Source organism: Terrapene carolina, unplaced genomic scaffold, assembly GCF_002925995.2.
Source record: "Terrapene carolina triunguis isolate 2854851 unplaced genomic scaffold, T_m_triunguis-2.0 Scaffold85, whole genome shotgun sequence".
Taxonomy (NCBI): Eukaryota; Metazoa; Chordata; order Testudines; family Emydidae; genus Terrapene; species Terrapene triunguis.
In genome coordinates this window covers 45658173-45673612 of record NW_020664436.1, presented here as the reverse complement: position 1 = coordinate 45673612, position 15440 = coordinate 45658173, and the positions used below count along the sequence as shown (strand labels likewise).

The 15440-nt window shown below is 46.2% G+C and overlaps 1 protein-coding gene across 1 annotated transcript in view; it reads left to right on the top strand.

The window, feature by feature from the left end:
* The window catches only part of AIG1 (androgen induced 1), a 204988-nt gene that overhangs the window by 177804 nt on the left and 11744 nt on the right, over positions 1-15440 (top strand). Inside the window, exon 4 of the mRNA XM_026649779.2 lies at positions 5836-5951. Coding sequence (XP_026505564.1) covers positions 5836-5951 — 116 coding nt within the window. The remainder of the gene's footprint in view (positions 1-5835; positions 5952-15440) is intronic.

Here is a 15440-nt window from a genome sequence, read left to right as displayed (position 1 = left end):
TGGGGGGGGGGGGCTGCCGGTCCACCCTGGTTCCAACCACCCACCAGCTAGCTGCAACGGGCTGCTCTTCCTGCAAGTAGTGGACAAAACAGGCGACTGCCAAACGACGTTAGAAGGGAGCATTTCACAACTTTAAACGAGCATGTTCCCTAATTGATCAGCAACTTAACATCGAAACAACGTTAACCGGGATGACTTTAAGTGAGCAGTTCCTGTAGTGTTAAAGCAGTACTTACTGGTGGGAAGGCAGACTGTAAGCAAGCTTTCAACACTGGAGCATTTAATTTTTAAAAAAAAAGTCTATTACAGACTCCTTCTTAATGTACGTGTTTTGCATAAAACCTTTCCTTCTGAATACCTGTAGCAGTATATAACTAAAAATGGAAAGTATAGTACATCAAGTCTAAATTTGCTGGGCTGACAGTACAGATGTGCCTATTTGTAATATGATTTTTTCAGTCTAAAATGTCACTAGGGTCATATGTACACACACACTCCAAACCCCATGAGGGGGGATGGGGAAATTTTTTTTAAAATATCCTTTAAAAAGGCATTAATAAATGTGCATTTTGAGCATATGTCTCAGTACAGCTCCGTCTCTCTCAGAAGCGAGTACAGTGGTTAGGGGACTTGCTCCACCTTGCAGTTGTAAGGGAAAATTATTGCAGTATGTGCTCACATAGTCATGCTAAAAAGTCAGTCTTTTAAAAAAGAGTGAGGTTGGGAGGTTTGGTGTTTAATATCCATCAGTGATTTCTGTATGTAAGATGACCTGCAAACTCAGCCTGGGCTCTGACAGTTGAGGTTTTGCTTTCTCTGCATTGTTTCCAGTAGTAAAGGTTCTGCAAGCCAAGTTGCCCTTAGTTACATCTGTGCAACCCCACCCTCTTTGAAGTATACCCTCAGTGACACCTGTGCAACCTCTTTGCCTTCAGTAGGTTTGCACAGATGTAACTGATTGAAACTTAGGGCATTTTTACACTACAGTGGCAAGACTGTGGCAAAGCAGCTGTGATGCTGTAGGCCATAGTGTAGACACTTCCTACACAGATGGAAGGGTTTTTTCCATTGATGTAATTAATCCATCTCTCTGAGAGGTGGTAGTGAGGTCAACGGAAGAATTTTTTCAGCAACCTAGCCACCAGGAGTTAGGTTGACCTAACTACAGCCCTAAGGGTGAGACATTTTTCACAGCCCTGAGTGACAGTTAGGTTGATCCAATTTTAAGTGTAGATCAGGCCTTAGGGGAGAACTCTAATGCACAAGATGGAATAAAACCTGTAGTTCACTCTCCCACAGAGAGCAGTGCCAGCTCTTCAGAGTTAGCAGAGATTACAAAAAAGCAGAAAAAGCTTTTTATTTTATTATTATTATGCAAAAGGAATAGATCTGTTGAGTAAAATTGTGCCATTAATTTTTACAGAGCCATTTTTCAGGGTACACCACCCTTTAGGGTATGCTATTATTTTTGTGGTAAACTCTTTTATTTTTTTAGGTTTACAATCTATCTGATCATTTTAATTCGCATTGGATCGAGAGCTGATAGACAAGTTCTCAGTCCAGAAGCTGGACGTGACTACTAAAGTTTGACAAACTGTTTAGCTACTTATTATTTGTTTAAATGGCAACACAGTGCTGTGAGCTGTACAAAACACAGAGATAGACATGGTCCCATTAGATTAAAACTAGAGTGAAAGAGAGAGAAGTGCAAAATGATACATTAATGTCCAGAGTAGTTGGCACTGCACTTTTTTAAAGGTGTGAACCACAGTACTTCTAGCTGAGGTGGTAGGCTCAGCTGAAGTGTGTTTTAAAGAATGATTTGAATGAAGGTCAGGATGATTGCCTGTCTGACAAGGTGTGAGAGTGAGTCACAGCTGAGAGGGGCAGCATGGCAGAAAGCCCAGAAGTGGGAGAAGCATACAAAATGGAGCAATAAGGTGGTAGGGAGTGGCAGAGCAAGAGGGGGGAATAGGAAGAAGTGGGGACAGAGGTGCAGACAAGTGTGGAAAGCTGAGGGCCACAAGATTTAACTTGATATAGAAAGGGAGAGAGCGTCAATGCACTGATTTAAAGGGTATGTGTACACAGCAAAGAAAAACCTGGGGCTGGCCCATGCCTACCAACTACGGCTTGCGGGGCTCGGGCTGCAGGGCTGTTTCATTGTTGTGTTAACTTCTGGGCACGAGCTGGAGCCTTATCTCTGGGTCCCTCCCACTGCACAGGGTCCTAGAACCCAGGGTACAGCCTGAGCCTGGAAGTTTACAGAGTAATGAAACAGCCCCGTAGCCCGAACCCTGTGAGCCTGAGTTGGCTGGCATGGGTCAGCCCTGGGTTTTTCCCTGCTATGTAGACAGGCCCAAAGAGTGGAGTCAAAATGAGAGATGACTAAGGCACAGAGGAGCTACAGAGCCATATGTCTCTGTGCAAGGGAAAAAATGAAGTTCCCCTGACCTTTTTCATTTGTGTACGTCAAAATTAAGGACCATCCTGGAGACCTGGAGCAGTAGCCATTGGAATTGGGGAATAATGACATCTGCCATGTGACAGTTATTAACCTGATATAATGCTAACCCATGTCTCTTAGCTAGGGTCCAGAACTAAAGATCAGTTTGTTCAACATTCCTGTGTGTCATACTATTATTACCTGGTGTCAAAAGAAACACTAATCTCTGGCAAAATGGGGCAATTGCTTTCTCCCGTGCTGCCCCTCACACTTGGGAGATGCTCCCCTAAGCATCCACAAAACTTCCTCATGATCCACCTTCAAACCACCTTAAAACTTTACTTTGCTCTGAGGTCCCCAAAAAACTTGACAACAATTAGGCTGCTGGTGTGCTGACATTACAGCCTAGCGTGCTGACAAATATTGTCTCCTTGCTTCCTTGGTCTCTCCCATCTGTCTCTATCCACCTGTTGTCTCACATCTTAGGCTTAGGTTGTAAGCTCTTTGGGGGCAGGGACTGTCTTTTTGTTTTATTTGTACAACATCTACCACAATGGGGTCCTGGTCCATGACTGGGGCTCCTAAGTGCTACAATAATACAAATAATCAACAATAATACATTGAAATCAGGTTTATGATGGATAATTAAGACTTGGTGAACAGATCAGAAAGAACTGATAACCTGCAGAGAATCAAGGGGGTTTTGGAGGTTAACATATTTACTGACCCCTGGTTCCTACATAAATTGAGCCTGGGCTGGAGTTGTTTACACAGCTTCGGCTACACCACATTAGCCCAGGCATATAAAGCTGGATACCAGAACTGCATCTAAAGGGTTTCACATACAGACCCCAAACCTCCAAGTGAACATTCCAGAGTTGGTTTGCTGCCAACTCCTGTCAGTGCACTCTGAAGGTTTTGCACAGTTAATAGACCTTAAGATAGTAGTGGGTGCAACTATAATAGACCACATGTAAAACATACATGCATTCCCTTGGTGCTGATTTATATTGTTTAAAGGGATGGGGGCGGAACAAGCTGTTAAAAGATGAAGAAATTGAAAGCTCCCCTAACTGCTATATTATCCACCTGACATTCTCTAAATGCCAGTCATTAATTACTAGTGTATTGAAAATCAGAACACTTATCCAATCCAGATTATGTTACATCTGTGAGCCAGAGAAATTTCCACTGTCTTAGTCTTTACTATATATATATATATATATATATATATATATATATATTTATTTACAGTTGTTAAAGAAGAGCAGGTCTACAAAAGGCTGTTCTGTTTTATCTCATTAAGGCCTGTTATCCCCACAAAGATATTTTTAGCTTCTCTGTCCCTCCCACCATAATACTGGTTAACATTTTAAGGTGTTCACAAAATTAAATTATTAAATTCCAAATTCAGCCCTCAATCTGCAGCTTCCACCGAGGTCAACAAATGAGGGCTGCACGTGCACATCTGCTGGCAGAATTTGGCCATAAGCAACAACATTCTTGTCTTATTCCTGAGACAGTATTAAGAAAGGATTGAAACTGGTTTATGATTTAGACTGCTCCTGCAATCCTGACGCCTGTATGTAGACCTCTCCTTCAACTCAGTGGGAGATTGGTGTACAGATCCACGCCAGGTCTGCAATGCAATGTATGCTGCTGGAGTCACCAATAGGATCACTTCTGCCTGACCTGTATGTTCAAAAATGAAAGTTTTAATCCAAAACTTTATTTTGAGATGGATTTGCTCCTCATTTCTGTACATTTTCATACCTGCTAACATTTTGAAATCTATACATCAAGTTATGTATAGCTTGGGGATAGGGGGAGGACACTTTTTCACTCTGCTGATATTAATTGGATGAGGAGATCATTTTAGAAGGTGCAGTGCAGGAAAACTAGAAGGTGGAATGATAAAATAAAGACTGTCCCTTCTAAACATGGACAGGTGCTATATAGGCATTGCTAGAACACTAGCCTTGGTGCCTTTTATCTGAGGATATCAATTAATTTTACCAAGATTAACAAGTTAAGACTCACGACACCTCTATAAGAAAGGTAATTATCCCTAATTTTACCCCTAATTTTGGATCCCCAAATTGAGAAACATTAGAACCTCTGAAACAGACCTAAACACTTGGAGCTTCCATTGATTCACTTGGAGTTGTGGGTGCTCTGTGCCTCTAACAACCAGAGTCTGAAGTTGGGCGTCCGAAAATAGTGGACACATTTGACCTAAGTCAGAGGTGGGCAAACTACGGCCCGCGGGACCCTCCTGCCCGGCCCCTGAGCTCCTGCCCAGGGAGGCTAGCACCCAGCTCCGCAGCCTCAGCTCGCTCCACCGCTGGCGCAATGCTCTGGGCAGCGGGGCTGCGAGCTTCTGGGGCAATGCAGCTGCAGAGCCAGGGCCTGCGCTGCGCGGTGGCATGGCTGGCTCCAGCCAGGCAGTGCGGCGGCCTGTCCTGCTGCTCTGGGCAGCACAGCTGTAGCGCCGCCAGCCACCAGTGCTCCAGGCAGCGCGGTAAGGGGGCACGGAGCAGGGGGGTTGGATAGAGGGCAGGGGAGTTCAGGGTGGTGGTCAGGGGGTGTGGATAGGGGTCAGAGGGTAGGGAACGGGGGTTGAATGGGGGCAGGAGTCACCAGGGGGCAGTCAGGAAGGAGAGGAGGGATTGGATGGGGTGGCGGGGGGCAGTCAGAGGCAGGGGTTCCGGGGGCAGACGGGAGTTAGATGGGGCAGGAGTCTCGGGGGGGCTGTCAGGGGGCAAGAAGCGGGCGGGGGGTCGGATAGGGGGTGGGGCCAGGCCATGCCTGGCTGTTTGGGGAGGTACAGTCTCCGCTAACCAGCCCTCCATACAATTTTGGAAACCCAATGCAGCCCTCAGGTCAAAAAGTTTTCCCGCCCCTGACCTAAGTGATGTGGCAAAGGTCATATAGCAATTGTGGAGCAGACCTGGGAGTACAACCCAGTTCCCCTAGTTCCAGGTCCTGTCCCTTAATCACAAAATGATCCTACACTGCAACCCTCAGACAAAACAAAAATGTATGTTCTGCTCACTTTTTCCTACACTGCCCTCCGTGCTCAAGCATTAAAAAGGCCAATTTAAGTAATAGGGTTTAAATTTGATCGGCTTTATATGCTCATGGTTTTGTCTTTTTCCATGCCTATAAAGAGATTACCTCTGAATTTTGTTTTTCTTGTGAGAAGTCTTTGCTATTAAGTTTCCTGTTGTAGAACAAGTGTTGAAATGCAGTGAGAATCATTTGTATCACCTGGTTTTCTCCTGTTGCGTTTTTTTTTTTTTTTTTTGTACAATTTTTTTTTTTTTTTTTTTTTTTTTTTTTTTTTTTGTTTTTCTCTTGTTTCGTTTTTTTTTTTTTTTTTTTCTTAGCATACAACAGTTTTGCCCTTTATATTAATCGAGATGAGAACAACACATCATCAGTTTCCCAGCAGGAGCTGTGGACTGGCTGCAGTATGCACCTTCTCTGTTGGCTATATATTATGGTAAGGACTGTACATGCTGTGTTTTCATATTGTATTGGGGGTTTGTACTGCTAAATTTGGGCACATATTTCATTATGGATATAATCACTAACAGATTCACACTGCATGCCTCGTTTGGTCCAAGACCTGGGCTTTGTCTGGCTTCCCCAGAGTCTGATATTTTTAGAAAGTATATGCCAAACCTCACACAACAGGAATTTGTTGAACAATCCCATGTAAGCAGTGATCTTTCCAAAGCTACATTTTTCAACCTTTTTTCAAGCTAAATGTTTTTCTTGGACCCTGATTTTATTGCTTAGGGTTTTTTGTTCTATCAAACAAAAATTGAGAATAGGCAAATGATTTCCTTCAACAGCATTTTAAGCCCCTTCAGAAAAGATAACGCTTTTTTCCTTTTTTTTTTTTTAGTTCACTAATTCTTGTGTTAGAATCAATTACAGAAATCCAAACATTCTGTAATTTATTTCAAATGCAAATATTTGGCAAAATGTCTAAAGAAAGCATAAGCAACACTAAACCATTTGGTCTTTGGGGAGTTTTCCAATTAAAAAAATCTGACTTATCTGACAAAGCAACTTTACCCATTGGACTTTTTTTTTTTTTTTTTTAACCCTGCAATTATTTAGTCATTCTGGCTCTCCCTCCACGCCCCGATCCTTGTTTGGTTAAAAAGTCTGTCTGTCCCCCACTCACCCTTCACATACGTGTGCGCGCGCGCACACACACACACACACACTCTCTCTCTCTCTCTCTCTCTCTCTCTCTCTCTTCCCCCCCCCTCCCCTCAAGGCCCTTTATGATCCTATTTACCTCTTCTCCTACTCCTTTCCTCTGAGGCTTTACATCACAACAGCCTTCCCATAGGCTAAGAGAACTGGGGATACAGCTCCTTCCAGAACTCAGGAATATTACCTTTTCCACCAGCCAAAGGGGGCCACTAGTTAGAAAGCAACATAGGGTCTGAAGAGTGCTACCTCTTCAATGCTCCCTGACCTTATATGGGCCAAGGAAAAAGGGGACATTATACCCAGGTATAGGTACAACACACACACACACTGATCATGTAATAACCAAAATCGAGGAGATCAGAGTCAAATTCTGTGGCCGGATTTCAAAAGGATCAGGATAATATTATTTGTAATTGTGCTTGGTAAGATAAAGGTTAAAAAAAATCTCATGCATCAGGACATAAACTGATTGCTCTAAAGAAAAGGAAGGATTCTTTTTTTCACCTGAATGCAAAAATGCACAACTAGCTAGGTGTGTTGTGGGTATTTTTTCACTTTCCTCTGTACAATACACAACAGCAGGATACCAGACTTAATAAATCAATGGGCTTATTTAGTACGGCAACTTGTCTTTTTTCCCAAAATGGTCCCTTCGGGTCTCCGAGTCTATGAATCTGTGAAAATCATGAGATGAGGCCCATGGAAAATTATTCCACAGGAATGGAAAAGTTGAAGCAGTCCACTTGTGTAAGTGGAAATAAATTCAACTAGTGTCTGAAGAGCTTTTTAAGGCAGTGTTACAAAATCAGTATGAAAAGATTGTTTTACATGTGTTTATTTTTTTCTCAAGTGAGTTGCAAACATAAATTGACACTGACACAAGGTGATAGGTGATACAGTATCTTGCAGCTTCTACACAGTCACATCCTCCATATCAGTTATTTTCATTACATTTATACTTGTAAAGACTCTGATGGCAATTGTTATTGCACAGCATACACCTCTCATTCCAAGCACTAGGTCATTTATTTCTTAAAACAACTAAGGGTATGTCTACACTACGAAATTAGGTCGAATTAATAGAAGCCGGTTTTATAGAAATCGGTTGTATACAGCCGATTGTGTGTGTCCCCACATAAAATGCTCTAAGTGCTCTAGTCGGCGGACTGCGTCCACAGTACCGAGGCTAGCGTCGACTTCCGGAGCATTGCACTATGGGTAGCTATCCCACAGTTCCCGCAGTCTCCGCCGCCCATTGGAATTCTGGGTTGAGATCCCAATGCCCGAATGATGCAAAACAGTGTCGCGGGGGGTTCTGGGTACATGTCGTCAGGCCCCTCCCCCTCCGTCACAGCAACGGCAGACAATAGATTCGTGCCTTTTTACCTAGGTTACCTGTGCAGACAACATACCACGGCAAGCATGGAACCCGCTCAGTTCACCGTCACCATATGTCATCTGGGTGCCGGCAGACGTGGGACTGCATTGCTACGCAGCAGCAGCTAACTGCCTTTTGGCGGTAGACGGTGCAGCATGACTGGTAGCCTTCATTGGCAATCTGGGTGCCGGCAGCCGTGGGGCTGGCAGCCGTGGGGCTGCATTGCACCAGCCCCTTGCCTTTTGCCTTTTGGCAGTAGATGGTTTATTACGACTGGTAACCGTCCTCGTCGTACAGCAGTGGCTGTCGATCATGGGCACCTGGGCAGACATGCTCAGTCCTATGGAACTGTCTTGATGATGGTTATCAGTCGTAGTATGCCATTTTCTGCCAAGCGCCCTGTTGGCTCATCGCACGTTAGCAGAGTCTTCCCTGAGCAGCAGATTGTGCAATAGGCCTGAAGGCTAACTGCCAAGCGCCCAGTATTTGCTGCCAAGCACCCAGAAAATGCCGAGGGCTATCAGTCATGCTGCACCGTCGTCTTAAGATGTAAAAAATAGATTTGTTCTGTATTCATTTCCTTCCCCCCTCCCTCCGTCAAATCAACGGCCTGTTAAACCCAGGCTTTTGAGTTCAATCTTTGGGGGGGGCCATTCTGTGTGACAGTTGTTTGTGTTTCTCCCTGATGCACAGCCACCTTTCTTGATTTTAATTCCCTGTACCTGTACGCCATGTCGTCACTCGCCCCTCCCTCCCTCTCTCCCTCCTTCCCCTGGTCCGTCAGATACTAATTTCGCGCCTTTTTTCAGACCAGACGCCATAGCTAGCACTGGGATCATGGAGCCCGCTTAGATCACTGTGGCAATTATGAGCACTATGAACACCACGCGCATTGTCCTGGAGTATATGCAGAGCCAGGACATGCCAAAGCAAAACCGGGACCAGCCGAGTAGGCGATTGCAGCGCGGCCACGAGAGTGATGAGGAAATGGACATGGACATAGACCTCTCACAAGGCACAGGCCACAGCAATGTGGAAATCATGGTGTTCCTGGGGCAGGTTGATGCCGTGGAACGCCAATTCTGGGCCCGGGAAACAAGCACAGACTGGTGGGACCGCATCGTGCTGCAGGTGTGGGACGATTCCCAGTGGCTGCGAAACTTTCGCATGCGTAAGGGCACTTTCATGGAACTTTGTGACTTGCTTTCCCCTGCCCTGAAGCGCTAGAATACCAGGATGAGAGCAGCCCTCACAGTTGAGAAGCGAGTGGCGATAGCCCTGTGGAAGCTTGCAACGCCAGACAGCTACCGATCAGTCGGGAATCAATTTGGAGTGGGCAAATCTACTGTGGGGGCTGCTGTGATCCAAGTTGCCAGGGCAATGAGAGACCTGGTGATATCAAGGGTAGTGACTCTGGGAAACGTGCAGGCCATAGTGGATGGCTTTGCTGCAATGGGATTCCCAAACTGTGGTGGGGCGATAGACGGAACCCATATCCCTATCTTGTCACCGGAGCACCAAGCCACCGAGTACATAAACCGCAAGGGGTACTTTTCAATGCTGCTGCAAGCCCTGGTGGATCACAAGGGACGTTTCACCAACATCAGCGTGGGCTGGCCGGGAAGGGTACATGATGCTCGCGTCTTCAGGCACTCTGTTCTGTTTCGAAAGCTGGAGGAAGGGACTTTCTTCCCGGACCAGAAAATAACCGTTGGGGATGTTGAAATGCCTATCGTGATCCTTGGGGACCCAGCCTACCCCTTAATGCCATGGCTCATGAAGCCGTACACAGGCAGCCGGGCCAGGAGTCAGGACCTGTTCAACTACAGGCTGAGCAAGTGCCGAATGGTGGTAGAATGTGCATTTGGACGTTTAAAAGCGCGCTGGTGCAGCTTACTGACTCACTCAGACCTTAGCGAAAAGAATATCCCCATTGTTATTGCTGCTTGCTGTGCGCTCCACAATATATGTGAGAGTAAGGGGGAGACATTTATGGCGGGGTGGGAGGTTGAGGCAAATCGCCTGGCCGCTGATTACGCGCAGCCAGACACCAGGGCGGTTAGAGGAGCACAGCATGGCGCGGTGCGCATCAGAGAAGCTTTGAAAACGAGTTTTGTGAGTGGCCAGGCTACGGTGTGAAACTTCTGTTTGTTTCTCCCTGATGAACTCTCCGCCCCCCACCCACCCGGTTAACTCTACTTCCCTGTAAACCAACCACCTCACCCTCCCCTACCCTCCCCCCTTCGAGCACCCCTTGCAGAGGCAATAAAGTCATTGTTACTTCACATTCATGCATTCTTTATTAATTCATCACACAACTAGGGGGATAATTGCAAAGGTAGCCCGGGATGGGTGGGGGAGGAGGGAAGGAAAAGGACACACTGCAGTTTAAAACTTTAACTCTTATTGAAGGCCAGCCTTCTGATGCTAGGGCAATCATCTGGGGTGGAGTGACTGGGTGGCCGGAGGCCCTCCCACCGTGTTCTTGGGCGTCTGGGTGAGGAGGCTATGGAACTTGGGGAGGAGGGCTGTTGGTTACACAGGGGCTGTAGCGGCGGTCTCTACTCCTGCTGCCTTTCCTGCAGCTCAACCATACTCCTGGAGCATATCAGTTTGATGCTCCAGCAGCCGGAGCATCGACTCTTGCCTTCTGTCTGCAAGCTGACGCCACCTATCATCTTCAGCCCGCGATTCAGCACGCCACCTCTCCTCTCACTCATATTGGGCTTTTCTATAATCAGTCATTGACTGCCTCCACGCATTCTGCTGTGCTCTGTCAGCGTGGGAGGCAGTCTGTAGTTCTGTAAACATTTCATCACGCGTCCTTCGCTTTCACTTTCGAATCTTCACTAGCCTCTGTGAAAGAGAAAGATTTGCAGCTGGTGGAGGAGAAGGGAGAGGTGGTTAAAAAAGACACATTTTAGAGAACAATGGGTACACTCTTTCACGTTAAATTTTGCTGTTCACATTACACAGCACATGTGCTTTCGTTACAAGGTCGCATTTTCCCTCTTATATTGAGGGCCTGCCGGTTTGGTGTGAGATAACTCACGCAGTGCCAGGCCACAGATTTCAGTTTGCAGGCAGCCATGGTAAGACACAGTCTTTTGGCTTTTTTAACCTTCTTAACATATGGGGATGGTTTCAAACAGTACTGCTCTCATTAACCAAACCAAGCACCCGTTGGGTTGGCCATTTAAAATGGGTTTGCAATGTAAAAGGAGGGGCTGCGGTTTCAGGGTTAACATGCAGCACAAACCCAACTAATTCCCCTCCCCCACACACCCAATTCTCTGGGATGATCACTTCACCCCTCCCCCCCACCGCGTGGGTAACAGCGGGGAATATTTCTGTTCAGCAGAGCAGGAAGGGGCACCTCTGAATGTCCCCTTAATAAAATTGCCCCATTTCAACCAGGTGACCGTGAATGATATCACTCTCTTGAGGATAACAAAGAGCGATAAGGAATGGATGTTGTCTGCATGCCAGCAAACACCGGGACCATACGCTGCCATGCTTTGTTATGCAATGATTCCAGACTACGTGCTACTGGCCTGGCGTGGTAAAGTGTCCTACCATGGCGGACGGGATAAGGCAGCCCTCCCCAGAAACCTTTTGCAAAGGCTTTGGGAGTACATGAAGGAGAGCTTTCTGGAGATGTCCCTGGAGGATTTCCGCTCCATCCCCATACACGTTAACAGACTTTTCCAGTAGCTGTACTGGCCGCGATTGCCAGGGCAAATTAATCATTAAACACGCTTGCTTTTAAACCATGTGTAATATTTACAAAGGTACACTCACCAGAGGTCCCCTGTGTGCCCCCAGGGTCTTGGGTGAGTTCGGGGGTTACTGGTTCCAGGTCCAGGGTGATAAACATATCCTGGCTGTTGGGAAAACTGGTTTCTCCGCTTCCTTGCTGCTGTGAGCTATTTACATTATCTTCATCCTCATCTTCGTCGTACCCCAAACCCGCTTCCCTGTGTGTTTCTCCAGTGAGGGACTCATAGCACACGGTTGGGGTAGTGGCGGCTGCACCCCCTAGAATGGCATGCAGCTCCGCGTAGAAGCGGCATGTTTGCGGCTCAGTCCCGGACCTTCCATTTGCTTCTCTGGCTTTGTGGTAGGCTTGCCTTAGCTCCTTAATTTTCATGCGGCACTGCTGTGCGTCCCTGTTATGGCCTCTGTCCTTCATGGCCTTGGAGACCTTTTCTAATATTTTGCCATTTCGTTTACTGCTTCGGAGTTCAGCCAGCACTGATTCATCTCCCCATATGGTGAGCAGATCCCGTACCTCCCGTTCTGTCCATGCTGGAGCTCTTTTGCGATCCTGGGACTCCATCACGGTTACCTGTGGTGATGAGCTCTGCGTGGTCACCTGTGCTCTCCACGCTCAGCAAACAGGAAATGAAATTCAAACTTTCACGGGGCTTTTCCTGTCTACCTGGCCAGTGCATCTGAGTTGAGAGTGCTGTCCAGAGCGGTCACAATGAAGCACTGTGGGATAGCTCCCGGAGGCCAATAACGTCGAATTCCATCCACACTAACCCAATTCCGACCCCCTAAGGCCGATTTTATCGCTAATCCCCTCTTCGGAGGTGGAGTAAAGAAACCGGTTTAAAGGGCCCTTTAAGTCGAAAGAAAGGGCTTCGTCGTGTGAACGTGTCCAGGCTTAATTCGATTTAACGCGGCTAAAGTCGACCTAAACTCGTAGTGTAGACCAGGCCTAAGACCCCTGTATAGGGCTTGCTCCTGCCCAGCACAGGTATCTGCATCCTGCATCTCGAAGCACAAGGTAAAAGGAGATGAACAGGACAGGGAATACATGGGAAACTCATTCTGCATTAAGAGATATACACTGCTACCCATCCACTTTGTTACTCCTGCCTACATATTTCAGTGCTATCATAATAATACTGAGCCCTGCTATGGTGTTTTTTATTCATAGATCTTAAAATGCTTTACAGAAACCAGTATCATAATTCCCATTTTACAGCTGAGGGAAACTGAGGCACAGGAAGGGAAGTGACTTGCCCAAGGTCATGCAGCAAAGCAGTGGTACAGGTGGGACTTGAACCCAGCTTCCTTACATTCCAGTTTTTTGCCCTGTCCATTATACCACACTGTTGCCTTTTTCCCAATGAGCTCCCTTCAGCATTGTTGATCGTTTAGGTGTGATTCATAGCTGTGTAGGACTGGAAGGGACCTTGAGTGGGCATCTAGTCCAGTCTCCTGCCCTGAGGCAGGACCAAGTATAACTAGACAATCCCTGAAAAGCATTTGTCTAACATGTTCTTTAAAACCTCCTGCGATAGGGATTCTACAACCTCCCTTGGAAGCCTATTCCAGTACTTAACTATCCTTATAGTTAGGAACGTTTCCTGATATCCAACCTCAATCTCCCTTGTTGCAGACTGAGCTGATTATTTCTTGTCCTACCTTTAGTGGACATGGAGAACAATTGATCACTCCCCTCTTTATAGCAGCCCTTAACATATTTCAAGGCTGTTATCAAATCTCACTTCAGTTTTCCTGTCTCAAGACTAAATGTGCCCAGGTGTTGTTTTTTTAACCTTTCCTCATAGGTCAAGTTTTCTAAATCTTTTATCATTTTGTTGCTCTCATCTGCACTCTCTCAAATTTGTCTACATCTTTCCTAAAATGTGATGCCCAGAACTGGACATAGCACTTCAGCTGAGACCTCACCAGTGCCAAATAGACCAGGACAAGTACCTGCCATGTCTTACATAGGACACACCTGTTAATAAATACCAGCATATTAGCCTTTTTTTTTTTTAAAACTGTGTCACGTTGGTGGCTTATATTCCACTTGTGATCTACTATAATCCCCACATCCTCTTCAGCAGTACTACTGCCTTGCCAGTTATTCCCCCTTTTGTACTTGTGCATTTTTTCCCCCTTCCTAAGTATAGTACTTTACATTTGTCTTTTTTGACTTTTGGCATGTTGATTTCTGACCAAATTCTCTCCTTTGTCAAGGTCATTTTGAATTCTAATCCTGTCCTCCAAAGTGCTTGCCATCCCTCCCAGCTTGGGGTCATCTAAGTTTTATAAGCATACTCTCCACTCCAGTATTGATTTTCCTACAGACTGTACTAAGAGTGGATAGGGCTGCTCTCAGCTAACTCCATTTCTTCCTTGCTGAGAATTCCCAAAAGGGAGTTGGGGCAATTGCTTCTCCTCTCTAAGGACACGCATGTGGGGTTCTGCAGGATTGCATTTTGTTTCCCCTCATGTTCATGGCCTGTAAAGGTCAGTGGGAGGATTAGTGAGGCAGCATGGTCTGTTGTGTGTCAGCCAGAGTTCTAGATCTCTGAATCTCCCCAGACAGTTCAATGCTATTGAAGGTTCTACCCAGTGTGTAGCTGAGACTGGAATATAGATCAAAGTTAGTTGGGTTCAAGCCAAACAGAACTGAAGTGATGATGGTAGGCTCACGCTGGAAGGAGCAACCAGAAAATATGAGAAGGATTGTATTTGCCCCTTTAAGCAAGGGTGTGCCCACGTTTCGTAACGAGAACTTACTAACTTGAGGTAGTGCTGGATTCCCCACCTGTTAGTAAGTGACCATATACAAACACTAACGAGGAAGTCTTTTATTCAACTGTCTTGCCAGGAGGTTGTATTGATTTCATTTGGAGATGGGCTTTGGGATCCAACTACTGATCCATGCCTTTGTCACCTCAAGCTTATTGCATTCTATCTGAGGCTGCACCTGGAAAATAAAACTAGAGCAGAATGCAACAGCCTGCTCATTAAGCAGTGTATCTTGCTGGGAGCACACACCACCATTGCCCCAGGACCTGGTTGGACTCCCTATTAGAACGTAAGGGGTTGTTTTTGACTTATAAAGCTCATGGCCTGCCTGCTTGAGAGACTGCCTCTCTCCCTGTGCCATCCTGCCATATTTGAGATCAGGAGAGGCAGATGTGGTGGAAACTGGTGCCAGGGTGGTTTGTCCTCAGGTTTTAAATGTACTCTCTGCGTGGGTCTGACCTAGTCCAGATCTTTTGACCTTCTGGACACACTGCAATGATCATCGCTGGAGCCAGCTGTTTGGGGAGAAAGGGGCACGTTAGGAATAGTGTTTAGGTTTGACTTTATTTGGGATTAGTTATTTTCTGGTTTTAGGGTAAGGGGAAGCAGGTGTTTTTATTTGTCACATGTCTTTTATTTATGGAAAGGTACTAGGGTACTGAAAGAAGTGCTTTTTCCTTCTATAGTGTATTTAAAAAAAAAAAGTAGCAACAGAGAGGAGCAGAGCCAAGTCGTATGCAGGAGATTACATGAAAGCCAGGGCCGGCTCTAGGCACCAGCTTAACAAGCAGGTGCTTGGGGCGGCCAAGGGAGAGGGGCGGCACCTGC